This window comes from Argiope bruennichi, chromosome 8 (assembly GCF_947563725.1).
Source record: "Argiope bruennichi chromosome 8, qqArgBrue1.1, whole genome shotgun sequence".
In the NCBI taxonomy this organism is placed as follows: Eukaryota; Metazoa; Arthropoda; class Arachnida; order Araneae; family Araneidae; genus Argiope; species Argiope bruennichi.
This window is the reverse complement of record NC_079158.1, coordinates 20,556,453-20,579,306: the sequence shown is the minus strand read 5'-3', so window position 1 is coordinate 20,579,306 and position 22,854 is coordinate 20,556,453. Positions and strand designations below refer to the sequence as shown.

Sequence of the window (22,854 nt, the reverse complement as noted above, 5' to 3'; positions counted from 1 at the left end):
TAAAAATAACTATAACATATTTTTAAATAAATATATACTTATTCTCTAATTCAGAAACTACAGAACATATTGAATAATTATTATACCAAATTTGGACAAAAAATATGCTTTAGATTTTAATTTATGAGGGTTTTCGAAAGAAATTTCTAACAAAGATTAGAATTTGAGCAAATGGCATCTGACAAAACATATACCTTAAAATGTATGCAATGCCACCTAAAGAAGCAAAATAGCATAAAAACGTATGTAAATGTAAATATAAAAATCAGTGTCACTTCCCAAAAAATAGATTTAGAAACGAAATTCTACCAGTTTTATAAAGAAACCTGTTCAAACATTAAGAATATTTAATTTAAAAAACAACAACATAATTTTGCAAAAAAATCGACATTTTAATATAGTCGCCTAACTTAAGTCACACATTTTTAATAGCTTTTCTGTTTCTTATGTTCTGGAATCTAGTTACGGGCCTGTAATCTTATTTAAAAATTTAATTTTAATATGAAAGTGGGATAATGGAAATTAAATCAGTGCAATGATGCTCGAGCTGAGAAAAGCGGAAGAAGAATTAAGTCGAATCATTTACATTCGATGTTATTTATGTACTTTTGATTATGTTTAATAATTTATTTAAGATTTTAGAGAGGTTTTGTCTACTGATCCAATACAAAAATCGATGGCCCTACATTTAGAAAGCAAAATTTCAAGCTCCAAAATCTATCATTATAGTTTGTGTGTTGTGATTTTCTAAGAATTGCTAAATACACTAGTTTTAATTTCCACAAACACAGCTACACTACAAAATTTACAAACACTTATTATTACACACACATAGAAAATTAGGTGAAAGAATGCAGTATAGTGGAGGGATTCCACCGTTTCCAGCCGAAAGCATTCGGCGTTAACGCAAGGGTTGCGCACAGGGAAAAAGTCGACCTCAGGATGCAGGTCTGCCATCCAACTGCTTGTCTTCTGAAAAACGCCACAAGGGGACGTTCTCTGCTCAAGGAGAAAAAGAAGTGCTACATCATGTATTTTTTTGCATCAATTTTTTTCCGAAGTCAACATCAAATGTAATAATATCAAATCAAATGTAATAGTAAGGTAATAACATCGAATGTAAAATAATAATAATATCATCCTTATCGGTAAATTGAACATGTTTTATAATGAAAATGTATTCTAAAATCAAATGTGCAAAAAATAACCATTTTTTTTTGCATTTTAGTCTTTAGTTCCAAAAGGAAATTTACGTTTAAGTATTTGTAGAAATGGTGAAATTGGTTTAAATTTCAATATAATGAAATAAAAATCAGTGCATTAAAGTCAGAAAACAAACTACCTTATAGAGCAATTTATAATTTAAAAATCATTAAATTTAAGCCAAACAATGGCATTTAAATTTGTATAGTAGGAATGATAATGTACTGAATATTAAGATGATGATAAAAACTTTGTGTGGCAAATTTTTATAAAACTATAACAAAAAAACCCCGACATTTCGCTTAGTTGGTAATTAGTTTAAAAAAAAATGCGAGATTTTTTTTTCCAAAAATAGCAATGAACATTTTTTTCCTACTTAATTAATTAATAAGGTGTTGAAGAATATAAAATATTATAAAATCCTTCATTTAGATTTCATGTTTTATTTCTTTTAAATAATTTACCCGTGATAATATAATAAAACCCAATAATGGGAAATCACTTAATAATAAAAAATGCATTCTATTTCAAAAATTATTTATAATAGAAAAAAAAACCCAGCGCATTGTTCTTTTTATAATAAACAAAAGTATTGATTTATCATTGATCATAAATGGCTTCAAAAAGAGACTTCGGCAATTCTGAATCCCATTTTCCCGTCACACTAAGCTCAGACGCTATCCTTCCTATTTCGTCACATGTTGTTGCACCCAATCCATTACCCACGACTGCGATGGTCACTGTTGGTGTTATTCGATCTATGTATGGCAGATGGGGTGGGCTGTCACACGTGATGCACGTCTTACTACGCACGTCTGTGACCTTCAAATCTGGAAAACAAAGACAATGTCCTTCAATAAAATCGAGAGCTTAGATGCATTTAATGGTTAAATTTTGTTTTTAATATTAATAGAAATAACTTTTAAAATCACTCTACTAATACTACTAGAAAGTAGAATTTTTTGTTAGTTATTTACTTATTATTATTTCTTAATAATTTATTCATTTTTAATTTATAAAATAAAAATGTAAATTGGTATTGAAATGTTATTTTAAATATTTTTGAATCTCTGTAATAAATTGTTCTCAAATTGACACCACTGAAAAAAAAAAAATGTTTTCACACATTTGGCCATTCGTGTAGAATAACAATTGAATTAAAATAACCGATTACGTGACGATTAAGTTCTAAAAATAAATTCATGTAATAAAGAAATAAATGAAAAATCGATTTCCTTCCTTGAAAATATGAAGTAAGCCAGTTTAAACAAAAAAAAAAAAAAAAGTTCTTAAACAGATGCATGTGTAAAAAGAAGTAAATAAACTCCTTTATTCATGGGACTATTGGAAGAAATACTTTGAAAACATTTAAAGAAGAAGTAAATAAACTCCTTTATTCATGGGACTATTGGAAGAAATACTCTGTAAACACTTAAAGAAGAAGTAAATCGATAAGTAGATTTAAATAAAGGAATTATTACGAGATTGCACATATTAAGAGAATAATCAAGGACCAAGGAATATCATGGAATATTCATAAAAGTTCTAAATATATCCTAACTACATTCCAAAGTAACTGATATATTTAAAAAGAATTTGAAAGATAAGTTAGCAGAATTTTAAAGATATTCTGCATAATAAGTCTGTATACTTAAAAATAAATCTTGTTTGGTATCATAATTTTTTAATATCATTCCCATCACATATCGAAGTCCAATATAGGAATTTCTGAAGCTTTTACATAATATCAATTGTTAAAATAGTTTAAAAATTGTTAAAATTCTTGATTCATTGATTGAAAATTTTTGAGAGCAAAAATCAATGAAAGATTCTTAAACAATCAAATCTATTGACTCCCCTCCCCCCCCCAAAAAAAATTAAGAATTCAATTTTAACTAGTTGTTTATCAATGGATAATAGTTCTCAAATTCTGAATAAATTTTGTTGCAAAAAGTAGCTTTATAACAAATAAGTTTTATTTATAAAAAATGTATTGCATTGTTAAAAAGCAATAATATTAAACATGCTTATAAAAATTATTTAAAATATTTGCCTTGTAAAGTGTTTAAATGATTTAAGGAAATGCAGCACACTTTAGCACAATCTGATGTCTATTTCTTTGGCACAAAAAAAAACAACCCTCTTATAGTTCATTGAAAAAGTAGTAATGCATACACACACACACACACACTCTTTTTTATGACATGTTAAATTTCAACATGTCATAAAAAAGAAATCAATATATATGATTGTTTTTCTGACGAATGAAATGAAATTTAAAAAAAAAATGTGAATAAAAAAGAAGGATTTGATTTGCTCATTCACACATACCACACACATACACACACACTCACTCACTTTCTCACGCACACATACACACACTTAATCATTCGATTTGTTTATCCGAACGAATTTTTCGATATTATGGATTAATTTATAGCATGAGTGCTTCAAACGGTATATCTCGAGATGTTATTTGCATTAAAATGAAATATTTCTTGCTTCTTAATCTATTTTCAACAGTAGAACTGAGTTTCCCAATTTTTTCACTTTACATAGATATTTCGAGACAATAGTATATCAAATCATTCGTTTTAAACTTTTTGAATGTCAAGTAAGATATAAAATAGATGAGTATAGATTTATAAACACACGGTACAATCTTTATAATCTATTCATTTTATAGTTGTAACAAAAATGACTTTAATTCTATTACTGAAGGGAAGGAAATGAAATGGACTCGACCCGAATTCTTACTCGGTATAATTTTGAAAATGAGCCTAGACATTTTTTCCATGACTTCGGAGTCTCCAGGGTCACTGTACCATTCCTTTGCTTCTTGGAGTGTGGTTAACTCAGAATTTCTCTGATGTCCCATTGGTCCAATTTTTAAGTAATATTTTCCTGAAAAATAAAAATTTTGAATTTGAAATGAAGATAAAATTAAAGAAAAATATATTAACAAAAGAACGTCTTCAGAAGTTCAAATGAGAAGCTCTGAGCCCATCACCTTATAACAAAGATTTGTCTCCTAGCTACTTCCATATCTACTTCCATTGCTACTCTTCGATGAGCTAAAAAGTCATTGCAGGAACAATGGTTTAAAACGGACGATGAAATCAAGGTGTTCATTGCAACGGTTCAAAAGTCAGGCAAAGGATTTTTAAGAACTTGGCATTGTGGGACTAATGATACAATTGAATAAATGTCTAAGCAACTGTGAACAATACTTTTGAATTTCATTAAATACATTATATGAAATAGCCTCTACCTCGCTGTTTATTGACTGCACCTAATGGTGAGATTGACTTCTATCTGATCACCTAATAAATCCGTGCTGCAATTATAAAATCCGCCATTTGGCTATTTTATCAATCCAGTATAAATCGAATGATTGAGATCTCTCTCCATAGCTAGTGCAGTATCAAATGAAATTCACCAACATTGTTCTTTGGAAATAGTGTCTTTCTCTCCATCGTTCTTCGCAAGACAAGAGTTCTTTCAAGTCATGATGTTTGAATGATAAACTACTAGTCAAATAATGATTTACGGTAACTTTTATGTATTGAATAAAATTTATTTCTGAAATAAATATTTCAGTCTAAGTTTGGGATACACCCCTCTAAATGTAGAAATAAACATATCTCTGTGAATTTTGTTGACAGAAAGGTGAGAAAAGGATCTGTATGTGCATGGGTGAATGCTATGCATTTTAGTAATTATTTCAACATTATTAAGGGCGAATAAAATTTAATCTTCTTCAAAAATTATAATCAGTGTCGACTGATTTAAAGCCTTTTCATGCATTTTCCCATCTTATTTAACACAATTTTCTGATAGGAATTATATATATTAGTCGTAATAATGAAAGAAATAAACGAGTTTACCACATTTTTGGAACACCCTATGTGTGTGTGTGAGTGAACATGGAACAATTTTAATATATTTAAGTTTTAAATTTAATTATTTTCTAATAACTCGAGCTGATGCTTCACTTTAACTTCTGAGTTGAGCGATGGATTCCTATTTCCCTATGAAGCCCTATTTGCATGCAATAAAATTAAAATGATTTATCAACAAATTTCCCTTCCAAAGTTATATAAATCCCGAAAGCTTCTACTTTCTCTTTAAACTTTTCTTTAAAGCTCTCTTGCTATTTTTCCATCCAAATATTTATTGCTTGTATCTGATATGCATTTGACTCTTAGCCTATTTTCAAGAATATTTTGGTGAAACAAGTTATGATTCTGAAGCCGCAAAGATGTTAACAAATAAATGTGCTGCCAAATGCCGCGAAGATGTTAAACAAATCACGGGTTGACAGAATGCTCATTCGACAAAGGTGATAATTAGTTTTAATAGTTCAAAATTCGACGTTATTCGACTCAAGATTCGAATAAAAGGGCTGGTGCAATTAATACTGACAGATGGATATCGTTTTATTTATAAGACCAAAGTTACTTTATTGCAGAATATCGGACATCTAAAATTACTTATAAGAAAGAAAAAATTACCATCGGGATAAAGGATTGGAGGAAGAATGTACGTTCCAGTTGTACTTGGAGGCATGTCCTCTATTTCTTTTTTGTACATCATAATTGTTGGCATAGAACTGAAAATAAAATTAAGAACAATTATGCACAGAAAATAAAATAATAGTTTTTTCTACTTAATGTTAATGAATATGACCTCGTCTTTTTCCGAGTAAATAAAAAACAAACAAACATGTAACTGCTTTCAAAATGTACGAATAACTTATTCAAAGTAGATGCTATAGTTCTCATCCATTATTTAAGCAATAAATGGATTCAGTGCAGAATATTGTTTGAAATAATCAAAATGCTAGATATCCTGACAAGAAAGCCATTCTACTGACAGGAGATTTTGTATGGTTTGAAACAAATGTTAATTTGAAAGCCAATAATTAGGTGAATATAATTGGCATATAAAAATTGGTGAATATAAACTCATTGGCAAGCTATGCCATATTAGATATTAACATTTCGGTGTATTTTGAAAGTTTTTACTTCAATATCTCGTTCTTGTAGCAATGAAATTTAAACAACTTTTATTATTTTATTAAATATTTAATAGTATGTTTTCCCATTGTTAAAGATCAAGAATGAAGATTTTGCATACAATTTCATACTTTCTTCTTTTAATGAAAAATTGCTTCTGATTTCTTTTTTGTTATATATAAAATATAGATGCCCTCCGCCATCATCTGTATACCTAAAATAATTAGCAAATTTAAAAAACCATTTCAACAACCACTATAACGATTTCTCCAGTTGTCCACACCTGGTCACATGAAGGCCAAAAGATTTTCATATCAAATCACTGGTACACTTTTTTAAACGCCATATATTTCCGAGAGATATTTTGAAAGCATTGTTTCACTGAATATTTTCTGAGAAGAAAACTCCTAAGAGAGATATTTGTCTGTCACAACACTAAATAGTATATAAAAGGAACCGACCTCACAGAAGTTACAAAATTTGAAAACTGTATAGGGTATCTGGAAAGGAATGAAAATTGAAAGATTCTATAATTACATACACGAAACCAATCAAGTATTAAAAAATAAATGGATGGAAGCGAAGTTAAAGAATGATCAAAATTAATTTTTTTCACCTCAATCTTTCCCTTTCATCATCAGGAACTTCCAGCAGTGCTGCTGTTTCCTTGTGCACAGCGATCTTTAAGTGCTGAGGTAGGCCAAGCTTTTTGAATTTCGTAAATGCCCCCGTGCAAAATAAAACTCTTTTAGCTCTTATTATTCTTCCACTTTCTGTTAAAATCTGAATGAATAACAAATAATTTTTTAATGAAGCAATAAGTATACAATAATTTATAAAATGACACAAGAGAGAGGAAAAAATAGTGATTTCTATAAAGATTATCCGAGTTGGGTTTGCAATAAAAGGAAATATTTTGTCTTTGTGCTGATTTGTACTGTGATTATTTTAAAAGGACAAACTGCCCTTTTCAAAACAATCTCCTTACATCGCAATAACCTGTTCCTACAGAATGTATCTTGAAAGTCTGCTTCTTGACTCTTTCGGTACTGATCCGGCCGAACCGGCCGTGCAAATTTTATCCTGGAGGGTCGGTTTCTGTTTCAAACGAGATTTAAGTGAGAACAACATTAGCGATAACTCATTTTACACCCTTCATCCCTGGTTTGAAACAGAAACCGGTCTTCTAGGGTAAAATTTGCATAGCCGATTGGGCCAGGTTCAATAGTGAAGTGCTTCTTGCCCATTCTGTGATTCGCGTTCGATCTTTGTGATGGATGTCTCGTTGTCTTCTTTCACTCTTGGAGCGGGCATGCCACTCGAATAACTGGTCGTATTAACGTAATCTAGCTCCACCATGCGTAATATCTCAGTGCCAAATTTTCAGAGTTTCACACAAAACTTCAAGTTCACTCTTTTCTTATATTGGAATAGCAAAAGTGGTAACGTGAATTGTCACAGAAAGATGAATTACACATCTAATAATGAAGACATTGCGACTCTTGAGTTATAAATGTCGATGCTCCTTGCGATTGTACGCACAGGTACATGATACTACTTGTTGGCATGTTATGCTTTTTTTTATACAGCCATGTAAAAGTATGGCCTGTTCTGGTGTGCCATTGACGACTTGCTTATCCGAAAGAGTGTAAGACCTTGATACTCGCGATGAGATTGTAAGGGTTTGGAATATAGAAACAGTATTCTTAAAATAAATTTTGAATTCTTACCTTGTGCTCTCCAGAATCATTTTCTGATACCTCTTGGACGACCTCATTTATCAAATGGCAACCTTGCATCTTCGCCAACTTTTTCTGAGCCTCGACGAGGTTGCGAGGGCTTATGTGACCGGCTCCACTGTTGTCAAGGAATGGATGGAAACATTCTTCTAGTCTCAGAAATGGATATCTAGGCAGGAACAAAAACGATTCTTTACACTTAATACGACGACAATCATTAAAGATTGATATTTCAGATAATATTCTTAAAATATATTAATAGTAGAATTTAAATCTTTGAAGTACGGTGGACAGTGTCTGTCTTACTTTTTTAAAGATCTTTTATTTTAGAAAATTGTTTTCGTCATTTTACAATGGAAATAGTTGAATTTTCCTTATGCGCTTTAAAAAATGTTACCATTGTAAATTAATTGGAATATTTTACTAGTAATTTTAAATTTATGCCTTTTTTTATGATGAAGCTCTTTTTCGTTAGTAAAGCAAGAAAATGTTTTTCAGAGTAAATGTAAGTGCTAAAGAAATCTTTTGAATCAATGAATGCATTTAAAATTAATTCAATAATCAACCTGCAATATTTTTATCAATTTTTGCAGTTGAAGACTGTGGTAACGAAATGAATATCCTACCTTGACTACTAGAGACAGCGGGTACATTAGTCAGTCAATTGCTTTTAGGATCATTTTATATCAGTTGCATTTGTTTGGATGTTGTCGTTAATTACATAAGTATATGTACAAGAGTTTTTTTAAAAATAAATATTATTATATAAGATATCACTAACAAATATTCTAAAATTAATACACGTAGAATGAAAACAATATTCATATATATTTCACATCGCAATGAAATAAAAATATTTAAAAAGAAAAAAATAGTACTTCAAAAGTAGGTATTTTTTTAAATATTTTATATTTGCCTGCTGGATAAAGATTGTTTGATTGTGGAATAAAGATTGTTATGACTTCATTATTTATGTAAAAACAAATTATTTTCTTTTAATTTTTTAAAAAACAAGATGCATTATGTTTTCTTGAAATGTCTCTTTACTGTTTTCTAATACGTTTGAAAATCTATTTCGTATTTCTCAAATCATGCTCTATTGTGCGTAATATTCATAATAGAGAGTTTTGCAGAGCATATTCAAAGGCAAATCCGCGTCACTCTTCTCCTTAGAATAATTTACAAATATGTGCCCTTTTTTCAGTGATACAAGAAACTGTAGAGAAGTATTTTCACTGGCAAGTATGTTCATTAGAAAATAGAAGTTAAGATATCTACTACAAAAAAAATCATTACTGAAAAGTGACGTATAAAAATCCCGGTAAGTTAACCGAAAATTAATTTGTTCAGATATGTTAGTCCACATTTTTGAGAACCAGGACTAGCAATAAAAAAATTTAGATAAATTCTAATTAATTTGGATTAAAGAGAAACTTGAAAGAGATATCAGTTATTAATTATTTTCCGAAACCAAACTTTTTCTGGATAATTTTGAATAATAATTAAATTAATCAGTGAGAAAAACTTGAATTATTATTATTATTTAGTATATTTTAGATTTTTTTGCTTGTATCTGAAATTTCAAAGACTTATCTTCAATACATTTTCAAACTAATTATTATGTTAAATTTTGCATTTCTATCTGCATATGGATATATTTTTATACGCTGCTGGAAGTATTCCGAAAGTTTAACTCTGGTCTTAAACTCCGTTTAGAGGGTCTGAGAACTATAATAAACGGAACTTCAACTTGTGTACTATACACGAATTGAAATTATCTGGCAAGAATTTATTGATACGAACTCTTTTTTCATTCATAAGTTAAAAGTTACCTTTTTTTCTAAATGAAAGTTTAACTAAAAGGAGCCTCTTAGCTATCAGTACCATTACAAGCAAAGGGGCAAGGTTGAAGAGATAGAGAAGAACCAGGTCTTAGGGCCTGCCATTGATAAAAACTTTAAAGCCTTTGCCTCATTTTATGATGCAAAATATGACGAAAAGTTTAAGAAATACTGTGAAATCCCGACCGTCATTTATACTTTCTAAGTCACTGAAGACTGTGGGAGAAAAAAAAAATATTTATCCGGGTATTCCTAGCCCTTCATAAGCTACTTCTCGTCCAGTCAGTATGGCATGACGAAACGTAACTAAGTATATCATCTAATTACTAACATTGTTTGACATTTTCGGCCTGTCATATTCCTTTTCTTATAACAACGACAATCACCATGGGTACTAGTTCTAATTTTGCATGCCGTTTTAATTGAATGTGAAATGCAATGACCCATAGTGGCAATGGATTTTTCATCAACAAATTGAATCTACCTTTTATTTAGTGATTCTGCTTGAGACAAATCGATGAAGGGAACTCGATTCATTTTCAGTTCACCTAACCAACTTAGAAGAAGCGGGCTTCCTTTTTCTCCAGCCAGCAACGTTCCAACTGGATGATAGAATTTAATTCCTAAAAAGTAGATCTCGGCGTTAGTAATATATTTTGCGTGCATATGATGCATTCAAAATGAAAACATTGTAGTTAAAAACACGACTTTGAGATATTGATGTCTCTTCAAGCTTCAAAATTCCCCGAGTTTGAAAAACACACTTTTTAAATCAGCAAATAGACAAAAATTCCTTTGAATCAATTTTGTTCAAAATTTGATTCAAATCAATAACTTTAATATAACTTCAGTATATATCACAATGTATATGCATCACAATATATGTATAAAAAATGTACCACAATGCCCTTTGGTTGAAATCTAGTTCAGGGTGACACTTCAACTCACCAATTTTTAATGCAATATTTATTTTCTGAAGAGAAAAATTAATTACGAAGATTTGTTAAAGAAAGCAAATCAGTTTGCATAAAGGGTTTTAGTTAGAAATGATATGAATTCAATATTCAGCAAGTACTATTAAATTTATTTTGCTGAATATATTTAATTTGAAATCCTTTATTGATAAAAGGCATTACTGGCTTTGTGGGAAGGTGACTAAATATATACTGTGTGAGGGAAATCAAAATATGCTAATGTTCTAGAACTATAAAATAATTTTAATATAAATGCAATATTGGGCATATGTGAATTTTTATCTATCAATGATCTCTTTTTAAAATTTAGGAATTAATTATTTCATCATTTACGTAGAATAAAATTTGATTCACAATATATTTAATTTTTTACTGAGGATCTATACTTTCTGACAAATTTGGTAGAGAACAGATGGCTTTTCATATTGGAGTTGAATATTTTTATGCTTCTTGGCATAATTCTGTTAATTTTTGATGAATACTCAATAGAATGCGACTTCATAAATTGGATTGTTCGAGGAAGTATCGCTGAATAGATTTAGAAATGTTAGAAAAAACCACTAGTATCGTTGCCTGTTTAGCCTCATATTGTTTAAGAATCAAACAACGGACCATTCCATTGTTTTCGAATATGAACTGTTAAATTAGTAGCGATTGTTTCTCATATTTTGTTCTTTACTATTAAAAAGTGCGTTGGATGATTTCAACTGCGATTTGTTGAGTTTTCTGCTTACTAATCAGCGATTAATTCGTGATTTTATTTGAGATAAATCTCTCTCTCTCTCTCTTTTTGGACTGGTTCTTGCGCCATTAAACCACAAACAAACAAAACAAACAAACTATCTCTTTTTGGATCTGAGAATGGATCTCGCCGAAGCCAGGAACCTGGTTAGACGATGGAGCGTCTTTTTCTTGTTTATAAGTCTGCTGATGGACTTAAGTTTGGACTTATATGAGGTTGTAGCTGTAGTGTTGATTTAAGGATGGACTGGTGCTGTAGTGAAGGCTGTCTACATTAATGGCAAAAAGGGATATGAACTGATCTGGGATTACTGTAATCCTAAATAAATGAAAAACGGATTCAAAATACTAATTATATGCCGCATCCTCTATTTCAACCTTCAAAAGAAAAATATTCGTATCTGAGACTTTCTGCAATAGCTTCATAAAAATGTTATTAAAAAAACTATTTGAGAAAAAAAATCCAAGTAAGCTTATTAATTAAACTAATGTCTGAATTCAAATAGTAGAAACTATAAATCGATTAAAAAATGAAATCATAAGAATTGTCAAGGAGATATAACAAGTACAATGACTTGTCCATGTAATTTGAAAAGAAAAGCAATAAAACTCATTTCTTTTTGGCTATTTCTAAGGAAAAACAAAAGATTTTTAATGCTATCCAATCTGCAATAATGCTGGTTGAGGATTAGGTTTCCTGTCGATGCCTTGTTAAAAAAGTGCATCAAAGTTTCTACCTCTTCGGTGATGCGGTTCACATCAAAAAGTGGTTCACTTCAAACTGTGGATGAAATTTATTGACGGAAATCGTGTCTTTTGGCCATTCGAGAGCCAGTGGATACGAAACTCAAGAATGCAGTTGGATTGATGAGGCCGCGGTGATCTGGTGGTAAGCTCTCGGTTTGTGAGCTGTAGGGTTTTAGGTTCGAGACCCGATTCCACCAAAGAATCATCGTTAAATCCGTCAGCGCCAAACGTCCTCCCGCTGGTGTGGAGAGGGGGGGGGGGTGTCAGATCAGATGTCATTCTCGTCATCTGACCACGGTTCAAAATTACGAGGTCCTGTCCTAAAATAGCCCTAGTGTTGTTTTACAACGGCACGTTAATATAACTAAAACTGAAAAAAAAAAGCAGTTGGATTGATGTGTAAAATGCAGTCAAAAACATTCCTCAACGAACATCGCATAAGAAGCAAATTATGTGCAAAAGTGACTCGCGTATACGAGTAATGTTTCACAAAACGAGAAGAATGCTGGGTTGTTTATATTAATCTGTTTTGAGAGTTTGCTTGAAGAGAGCCCCTGTGCCTACATGGAAGTAGTTTTGGCCGGATGGCTCTGTGGAACGGAACCCCGAGGGTTTTGAACAAGTGCCCTTTAGAACTTTAATTGAGGAGATTTAAATCCATCCAAGGTTATGGGGTTAGAGGTGGATAACAATGACATTGATGAGCTTGTGGAAAAATATAGCCATAATTACTGAAGAGTTTCGGACAGCAAAAAACTGCAGCAAGGATTTGTCTGGAGAAGAGGAAATAACCGATGCAAAGAAGAAACAACCTTCCAAGGAAATAAGAGAAATGCTGAAAGCGATGAAAATTGTATATAGAAAAGCATCACTCTGATATGGCCGTAACATACGCATTACAAATATATTTAACGGTAATGCGAGCCTCATTTTCGCTAAATTTTGAATTGGAGCCAAAAACAAATGACTTTAGACAATTTTCTTGTTAAAAAAGCATATTTGTAAATAATAAATTACATTATTTTTAAATATGTTTTTGTGGTTTTTTTAAAGGAAACGCATTGTCCTATTTTAAATAGATTCTTATGGGAAAAATGTTTCAATTAACGAGTGTTTCACATAATGATTAAGATTTGGGACTGAATTATGCTTGTTAAGCGAGATTCCATTATATATAATTTTTTGTTAGAAAACGGTGTTTGTATTTAATTACGGATCGAGACTTGTAAAAAAAGAGTAAATATATTTTGGTATATCCATTCCCGAGTAGTGAATGCTTTTAATTAATTTAAACGAATGCTTTTAATTAATCAGCGAATTAAGTTAAATGAATAAAATTTGAAATGCAATCTTGATATCAAAATTGTAGGTAAATCAAAACATTTTTTATTCATTCGGTCATTTACTCACTTCTTGAATGAAAATGTACATGCGATTGACAGTTAAATAATAAGTTGCACTTCATTCAACCTCTGTGCCTGAATTTAAAGCAAGTTGTCTCAACCATTCGCTAAGCATTATTCTTGCAAGATTTCGCCTTGGCCACACATATTTCGCTCATAAATATTTGCTTCATTCAGATTCAAATCCATCATACTCAAGATGTGGTATAATCCTCTTTGTCCGATTTATTTTATGTGAATGAACTAAATGCCAATTTTTAAGTTCAAAATATTTCGGGAAGATATACTCTAATTTGAGAAAGTGCTAGGCGAATCAGGCATACTACCGGTCTCTCATTTGTTCGTGAGATTGGTTTCCTGTATAATATTTGATTTCTCATTACTTTCAGACCCTTTTTACTTTTCTATACTGTTAATTCATACCAATTACGACTTTATTTGTCCTTAAAAAGCATGCATTTGTCGCAGCTTGGTTTGTACTGGCCCTAGTGTCATAAATAGACAATCTGTCATGCATCTTTTTGGCTAACATAAAGTCAAACAGACATACCCGGTTTCCTTCACTGGTGTACAAGACATAAATTGTGGAAATATATGAGAAAGTCAAGAGGAGGGCCTTTTCTTTTTATCACTTTCTCGTAAATGAAGTTATTCAAACAGAAAATATTGCAATCATAAAAAAATTCAAAACCCGAGATTAAGGCGAATCTATCCCTTTGAGACATTTCTAAAAACCAAAAAGCAAATTTTTTAAAATTATGTCTGTTGGTGTGTAAACTAGATAACTCGGAAAATATTTATGAAAGAAGAATGAAATTTGGTATTTGATATATATACATCAAATTTGCATATTTCTATTAAATTATAAGTGAAATCTATTTATAGCAAATTTGATTTCAAATCAGCAAGATAACTATAAAAAGTAAACAGTGAGACACATAAAATTTGGTGCACAAATTATCATCAAATATAGATCTATATCTAATTTTGATCCAAATCATTTGAAGGGGTAACTGTTTCTACGGTCTGTACTTTCGTTTGCATTTATATAATCTCAATAACGGAAAGACGAATGATATAAAAAATAAATGAAATATGGTATGTTATCTTGTGATGACGATTTAAGTAGTATGTAGAATTTTGGAGCCCATGGATTAATACCATGCTATTTATTAAGCGACCAAAGTCCCACGATAGTGTTTTCCAAGGATAAAAAATTTCAATGCCATGGATGTTATACACAAGTGCTTGTTTCCTTTACTATACTATGATGTACATCACTCTTATGTGCGAAAAAAGAATGCCAGTACCCTTGGCATTGAAGGCTTTGCCCAAGGTCAATAATTTCATAAGACAGGTTGAGTGAAATAATATTTTTAGCAAATTTTTAATTTGCTAAAAAAGTTTGGAAATTCCACTCCCGCCAGTTTAAAGCATAGGTAGAATAATTTACTGGTGGTTGAAATTGTAAAAACCGTTCGGAAAATATTTTGAAATTTCTTAGTATGCAACTCTAAGTGATTTCATCGTAAAGTCATAGAATTATGTATAATTAGAAAAGAAAATTCATTAAATTAGTATAGAATTAAGAATATGACGTAGTAAATCATTCTTAAATACGTAAATAGGCACAACTTACAAGTCAATATAAAACGATTTTCTTCACTTCGAATGTGATCAATTAACATGCAACTCATTTTTTTCATTTACTATTATATTGTATATTAGGTGAAATGTGAACATTTGCTAACATTCTTCATGCCAAAGTTTCAAACGTATATTCTCACTTTGTTCGGTTTTGATATATTAAAATTTTGTTTTGAAGCAGCATTGAGCTATTTTCAGAAGAATCGTGATTTTGAAAAATGGTTCAGATGCCGAGGACGTCATCTGTGCTGTTACCCCAAGCGCTTTAAATCAGTTGTACTCCGCATTCTGCAAACATTAAATAACACTGACGAAAGAGCCTCAACAAAAGATATTTCTGATATTAGAAATATATTATGAATTCTGCTTTTAAAAAAACACGACTCTTTTAAAGCTATTATTGCTTACCTGATAACTTCTCTGTCTCTCTAAATCTGTTGATTGAATGCTTGGATAAAACCTGAATTGCTGGATCGCGTTCTGCAACAAGAACAACCCTACCTTCGTCATAATAAGAACTAAATATTTCTCGAGAATTATATTCTTCTATCTATAAAGTAAAAAAATATATGTATCTTTAACTTTTGAAAAAAAAAAAAAAACTAGCTTTGCCAAAATACATTTCTTAAACAAAAATTTTAAGGACATCTTTTTTAAAGCAATTTTTAGTAGTATTTATAAAATAATATACTACTTTTAATATAATTATAAATAAAAGTATATAATTATAATTATATAACTATTAATAAAATATTTATTAATTATTATAATATAATTATTAATAAAACAAATACTACTTTTTAGCAGTATTTATTTTAATTAAAATATTTGCTTCTATGTAGCTTTTAATTTATAATTTATTAAAAGATTATGTAACCCTAAAATCAGTTTCCTTTAATCCTCTATCAGGTGAAGACACTTATAAGGTATCAAAATTTAATTAAATTAATCAATTAACTGATAATTAAGTCCTGAAAAATAATAGAGTATATTGGTTCCGTACATATGCAGAATTTAATAACTTTAGTTCTGCTGTATGTGGATATGAGTGTTGATTTTTATGAATATAAAACTAATTTAGTTAAATAGAAGTCATAATAAGTACATCAGAATTCTCTCTGAAATGCATTTAATTATCAAATTTCTACGTTTATATACTATGTTATTACATAAGCAGATAAGATTATTGTAAAATTCATGCTGCAAAAACGAAGGGGGGGGGGTTGGAAGTTATAGCACTGATTATAAAGGTCTACAATGAAAAAAAAAATCCTCTTAAAATTATCTTATAGTGTTTTGGATGCTGAATTATTGGATTAGTCATCCTTACTTTGCCTACACCTTTACCAAAAATCAAGTGGACAAATGAATTCAAAATTCTTATATTTAAGAGCAATGCAATATTATTTATCTGAACCTATTTAATATATTTATAGCTTTTAAGTAATAATTTATTTTATATAAATTCCGTCAGAGGAAGAATAATTTTTTATTTATTTAGGTTATTTTTTCTAAACCGTTAAACTATCTGATAAACACAGTAGTTAAGTCAGAAAAACCAGTCTAAAACCGGATCAAGAACATGCGGGCAAGTCTTTCCTCTTTTATACTCCCCCCTCCCCCTTTTTATCATTCCTTTTCCCTTTTCTGCTACTTTTTGTACTCCGCCATTGATGTCTTTTTTACTCGGGTATGTAGATGTGTGTATAATTCCGAGTTTTGAATACATTTCCTTTGCATTATCCTACATTTCCTTTGCATTATCATAGAGAGAAACAGTTTCTAGAAGATGTGTTAATTCATCTGATTGTTTCGGCTATATTTTTTCAGTATAAATTAAACAAAAAGAAGCAAAGAAACATTTCAGATTTTGTGGAAAAAGTGTATTTTTACTTGAAGTCGAGGGATCAAAACAATCTTCGCGCATCACATAAATTATGAAATGTGTCTTAGAAAGTTTGATTTAGAAGAAAGAAAAAACAAAAATAGATTAAAGAGAAAAACGGCTTTTATTTCCAAAATTTCATATGAAATTAAATCTTATAAAGAAATTTCCTCACTCATTATCAATACGACAAGAATACTTCAAATACCTTCTTAGAACCGTTCCTAAATTTATTAAAAACAAAATAGAATGAAGGAGTAATCGTTGGATCTGACACCAGAAAAATTATTAAGAATGCAAATTTTCTGCTAAATAGGAACTAAACGAGAGAAAATTTAGAAAAAATTCAAATTTCAAATCTATTGATTAAAAAATGTTAGCAGTAACATGCATTCCAACATTTACATTTTGTTTAGCATGTAATATGTAATGTATCCCAAGATGTAGTATGTAATTTTGCCCATTCATTATTGGATTATAATTTACAAAATTTAGATCCAAAGTTCAGTTCATGAAAAGTGTAACGTTTTGAGAATTTGAGGAAACAGTACTTTGAGCAATTGCAAATTTTTTCAGAACTTATCATGATAGAGCTAGGATATAAATGCACTTAATAAATGATTAAATTAAAATGAAAGTGTCAAAATAATTTGATTTGAGCTATTTTTCCTAAATTATGAAATAGTTTACGGAAAAAAATCTTATGATTTGGAAAAAAAAACTGTTTCATTTTTGGAATCAGCAATGAAATAGGTTTTAAAAATCATTTATCAAAAGCAAAACCAATTGCCTAAAAGTATTTTTGAAGACCTTTATTATTGATTACCTTTGGCTCTTCAGGACCAATTAAGCAAACTTTCAAACAGGGGTTGGCGGACGCATGCCTGGCGGCCGAAGATCCAAACATACCAGCTCCGATGATGCATAAATCGTACGTGTCCATTCTAGAATTCGAGTTACTAGAATAATAAAGGAAAAAAAAAGTAACCTTAAGAAAATGTTTTAATGTACAGAAAACATTGGTAAGTTCTATTTAATTATTTATCCACTTACTGGAGAATGAAACTGGGATTTATTCATGATTTTACGCCTTTGGCGACCGGCTGGTTCGCCTGGATTAAAGATTGTTAAAGTTTTCAATTAAATATTTAATGTCACTTGCTCTTCAACAATGCTCTTTAAATTTAAAATTTGTACGTTTTTTAACACGTACTACTTTAAAAGCTTTACACGGTTTCGTTCATCGCACGCAGTATTTTTAAAATTTTTTTTATCATCTTATATAAAATTTTAATTTGAAAAACGGAACTAATACAATACTAATAATATCTTGTCGAAACTAAATATTTTTATTCAAAATTTAATGGAAGGAAGTAAAATCACTCACTCTAGAAGTTCATGTGTACTACAGAATATATTTTATATGTAGTTTGAGTAATAACTAAAAAATATTCAATAAAAATGTTTCCTATTGTAGAAAAAAAATTCAATGCACTACAATAAGAAAACATTATTCAAACGATGTATTTTATATCCAATTATATAACATTAAAATAGAGCAGTTCTTTTAAATGGTAGCACTTAAAATATTTTTCAATATTGATTACTTGTAAGCTAAACTTTAATTATATGCTCAACAAATTTCAAAAACTAGATTAAAAACTTACTTTAAATAAAAAAATTCTCATTATTGGAAGTTTTTTACCTATATCTGTACTATACCGTTTTTTACCTATATTTGTAGTAAACAATACAGACGATTTGAATATCTTTAAAACTGTCAAATTTATTACAGTAAGCTGTAATTAAATAAACGTTAATTTCGAATACATTAAGGATGAAAAACCGCCAAAATTTCCTTCAATTTCTAATTAATTAAAACTTAAAAAAATCTCTCTTAAATTTCCATCTACCAAATTCCATCTCTGCCAAATTTGGCAGACCTAGGTCTAATGTTCTGCCCTGTAGAGCGACAACATATAAACATAGACAAACACACATTCATGGCTGTTATTGGTACAGAGAGAGACAGTTAAGATAACGCTTTCTATTTTGATATGCATTTTGGTAACATTATAACAAAATAGTGGAAATTAATACATGTTTAACTGGTGAGAAAAGTGTTGATAATATATTTATTTTGTATTTTTTAATATTCTTTTCCATATTTAATATCAATAAAAGTGCATTTTAAAAACTTTTTCAACATGATAATGTTTTTAAACTGTAATACTTTCTGTAAATTATGTAGCAGAAAATTCGGCACGTGAAAATGGAATGAAAAAAAAAAACAAGTTCTCTAAAGAATTGGCATAAGACTCATAAAGAAATATTCTTTCTGAAAATTAAGTGATATATAAATCGTTGTGGGTAGAATGCAATAACTGATGCAATTTGGTGAAATGAAGACAAGAAAGACAGTCAGAGTCTAAAACATCATGTTACACTTTTTATGAATAGGCGTTTAAATTATGTTTATTTTTGATTATCTTTTGCTTATCATTATATAATATATTTCATAATTCATTATGATTCATTGTATAATTCATTATGATAAATACTGTGTAATCGTCAGTCAACCCCCCATAAATTTATTACCAAATGGAACATATCGCATAATCAAAACTTAATTAAGTAAATTAATCAATCAAGTTTTAATTTAGTTATGGAAATAGTTTTCATATCCAGAATACGTTAGTATGCTCACTTTCTGATCTCAAGTTTATGATAAGGAAAAACTGATAGTTAATTTTCACCTTTAAATACTTTTGCTTAAATTTCAAGTACGAAAGAACATAATTAAATTTGATTTTCGAACGCTTTTGTTCAAATTTCCATGTTTCATATTAGTAATGATTGGATTTTGTAATCGATTTTTTTAAACAATTACTCATCTGAATTTTGGGAAGTTAATTCATTAAGATAATAGAATATTTTAGTAATTTTAGAGATTTCAATTATTAATTAACATTTAATTTAACTAAAAATTGATTTCAAGACATGACGAAATCTATATTTGAATTTAAAGAATATTAATTTTTAGATTTCATAGTATTTGTTATACTGATGTATGAAATATTCTAAAAATCAAGCATAATAATAAAAATAAAATAAAATAATAAGGTTTCAACACGCTTTTATTATTGCATTAAAGAGTGATTAATTAAATTTTTTTTATTGGAAATCTAGCAATATTATAATGAAATTATGATATAATAAAAGGACAGGAAAAAATTATGAATATTTATTAAAAGTTAAAATATATTATAAATCTGATAAAAATTCAGTTAGAATATTTCTATCAAAAATTTATAATTTTGTTTTGATATCCATATTTTTGATAAAAAAAGTAATTAAAAGTAAGAAATTAAGAATATTATTTGAAGATAAGTATTAGAAAATTTGTCTTTAGAATAAGAAAATTACTAAAAAAGAAACTAGAATTATATATTCATTATCCGACAAGTATATTAAATATATATTACGTACAAATTAAAATATCCATTCTTAGAAATAAAAAAAATATTAGAAAGTAATTTTCTTCAAATCGAATTTCCAATCCAATTATTTACAATATTTTGCAAATAAATTTCAAGAAAGTCGTTCAATTTATATGGTATCTTTTCCATGACCTTGATATTTCCAGATAAGCTGTTTTAATTCTTGAAAAATTCTTCGAGTTGAAAAAAATGAAAGCTTAGGATGATGTACTTGTTTCGATACAAATAGATATTCCAAAAGTAGAATTAATACATAAGCAATTTAATTACATAATTTTAATATTATGCTCTTAATTCTAATCACTAATAATATCGAATGAATAAAATAAATATAACATCTTACTTAAGGCAGAGACAAATTATTGCTCTTAAGGAACTCTTCGTTTACAATTGCATTGAAAATTGGAGTTAAATAACTGATTTAATTGATCCTTTTAAAGATTTATCGTGGGATTATCTTTCTCCTAAATGATTCATTTCTGATGATTTCTGAAATTCGAAAAGCCCAATGAACTTTTTTATCAATAAATTGTTATCTGTCTAACATAACCAAAAGTCTGTTTCATCATCTTGTATATTACTAGAAATTCTATGTGGAAATTTAGGGAAGGTCAAATTACGATTACGATTTGATTAGATAATTATTAAGCGAATATGAAAACTTTGTGGAATATTGAATTTTTTTAGATGTCATCATCAATATCTAATCTCTATGGATAGAATGTTATGATTTATGATCTTATGATAAAATAGTTGCAGCATTTTAACAATAAGTTCATTTTTTTTTTGTTCTATTCCAAATATTGACTTGAAAACAGTTGCAAGTAAAAGAGCCAGATGCTTATGTTGAAATCACTGGTTTTAATTTTAAAACGAACATTTCTGAAAACAAAAATAAAGCTTCATTCTAATTTAATCATTTAACAGTTTACAGCAAAAGTCAGTAGCTAATTATATTTAAACAAATATTGCTTCAAATAATTTCTGTGGTAGTTCAGATTTCCATTTCCCAGTTAGGCTAAGATCAGCTGCAATTCTGCCAACTTCATCACATATCGTAGCTCCTTTGCCGTTTCCCACCACGGCTACGGTTACAGTGAGTGATATTCGATCTATATAAGGAAGGTCACTGGGGCTGTCACAGGTAATGCAGGTCTTACCTTTCACCTCCTCTACCTTAAGACCTGAAAGGAAAAACGCACGTGAATATCGAAACATTGTGTCAAGTTGAACTAATAATAATAATAAAGAGATTTATTCTTTTAAAAAAACATTTTCTAGAAATTGATTGGGCAAATCAATTAAATATTCTAATTCATGCTATGATTATTTCTGCTCATCGTAAAATCTATTCCTGTTTGTAATATGACGCTTTTAAATGCATTAAAAGTGCATGGTTTTGGTAAAAAGTATACAAAGAGAAGACGGTTATTGTCAAAAAATGACAAAACTGAAAGTTTCAAACCAAGTGTGGAATAATATATGTCTATCAACTTATTATATTTTAAATTGTATTAGTACTCAAAAACACACTTAAAGACTTTTCATTGAACATATATGGGCTCGCGCGAAATAAGGAGTTTCCACTACTCTCTATAATTCCTCGGTATGGCAACTGCAGAAAGTTTCTGCTATAGAAGTTTATATTAAAAAGCACGAAAAGGGCAAACTAGAAGTACGAATATTTTTTTATTGCATAAGGGCTGCCAAGTATACATTTTGAGCAAATGTATTTTTAATGCTTTTTTTAGTAAGTAATATAGAGACCTTGCTACTCGAATAAAAGTTATCCATCGAATGCGAAATATGTAAAGTATTATATATATTTATTTGTAAATATGTATATTATATATACATAAATATGTATGTATAAGTTTACAAGAATCAAAATGTATATGTAATGCCTACCGGGAATTATGCTGATGAGGAATCTTGAGTATTTGTCGATCACTTCTTGATCTCCGTCACTCTTATACCATTCCTTGATTTCCTCCAGTGTATTCAATTCTGAATTTCTCTGAATGCCCATGTGACCAATTTTCAAATACCAGTGACCTGAAAGAAATTACATGAAAGCACCGAAAACTTATTAAATCTGTTACAAGGTGCAATCAAATGAAAGTGGAATTGCTGTTCTGGTGGCCTTAAAGCAGTTG

The 22,854-nt window shown here is 29.4% G+C and overlaps 2 protein-coding genes across 2 annotated transcripts in view; both read right to left on the bottom strand.

Annotated features, from left to right (window-relative positions):
- Positions 1-1,672: 1,672 nt before the first annotated feature.
- On the bottom strand, positions 1,673-21,417 carry LOC129981571 (uncharacterized). Its single transcript, XM_056092469.1, has 9 exons — positions 21,042-21,417; positions 18,025-18,157; positions 15,722-15,863; positions 10,286-10,424; positions 7,952-8,129; positions 6,838-7,004; positions 5,718-5,815; positions 3,961-4,107; positions 1,673-2,033 (listed from the first exon to the last, which is right to left on the bottom strand). The coding sequence occupies exons 2-9, from the start codon at positions 18,139-18,141 to the stop codon at positions 1,804-1,806; spliced, it is 1,218 nt and encodes a 405-aa protein (XP_055948444.1). The 5' UTR covers positions 18,142-18,157; positions 21,042-21,417; the 3' UTR covers positions 1,673-1,803.
- A 128-nt stretch (positions 21,418-21,545) lies between these two features.
- LOC129981569 (uncharacterized) overlaps positions 21,546-22,854 on the bottom strand; it is a 31,713-nt gene continuing 30,404 nt past the window's right edge. The window contains exons 8-9 of the mRNA XM_056092465.1: positions 22,607-22,753; positions 21,546-21,882 (exon numbers count right to left, since the gene is read on the bottom strand). Coding sequence (XP_055948440.1) covers positions 21,656-21,882; positions 22,607-22,753 — 374 coding nt within the window. The 3' untranslated portion in view covers positions 21,546-21,655. The remainder of the gene's footprint in view (positions 21,883-22,606; positions 22,754-22,854) is intronic.

What these genes read in the sequence shown, in the direction of transcription:
- LOC129981571 (XM_056092469.1), bottom strand. Translation starts at nt 18,141, where the DNA reads ATGGACACGTACGATTTATGCATCATCGGAGCTGGTATGTTTGGATCT. An exon ending in GATGAAAGGGAAAGATTGAG is followed by an intron (nt 5,816 to 6,837) that starts GTGAAAAAAATT and finishes TTTTATTTTCAG; the next exon opens with TTCTATGCCAACAATTATGA. An exon ending in TCCAATCCTTTATCCCGATG is followed by an intron (nt 4,108 to 5,717) that starts GTAATTTTTTCT and finishes TTTATTTTTCAG; the next exon opens with GAAAATATTACTTAAAAATT.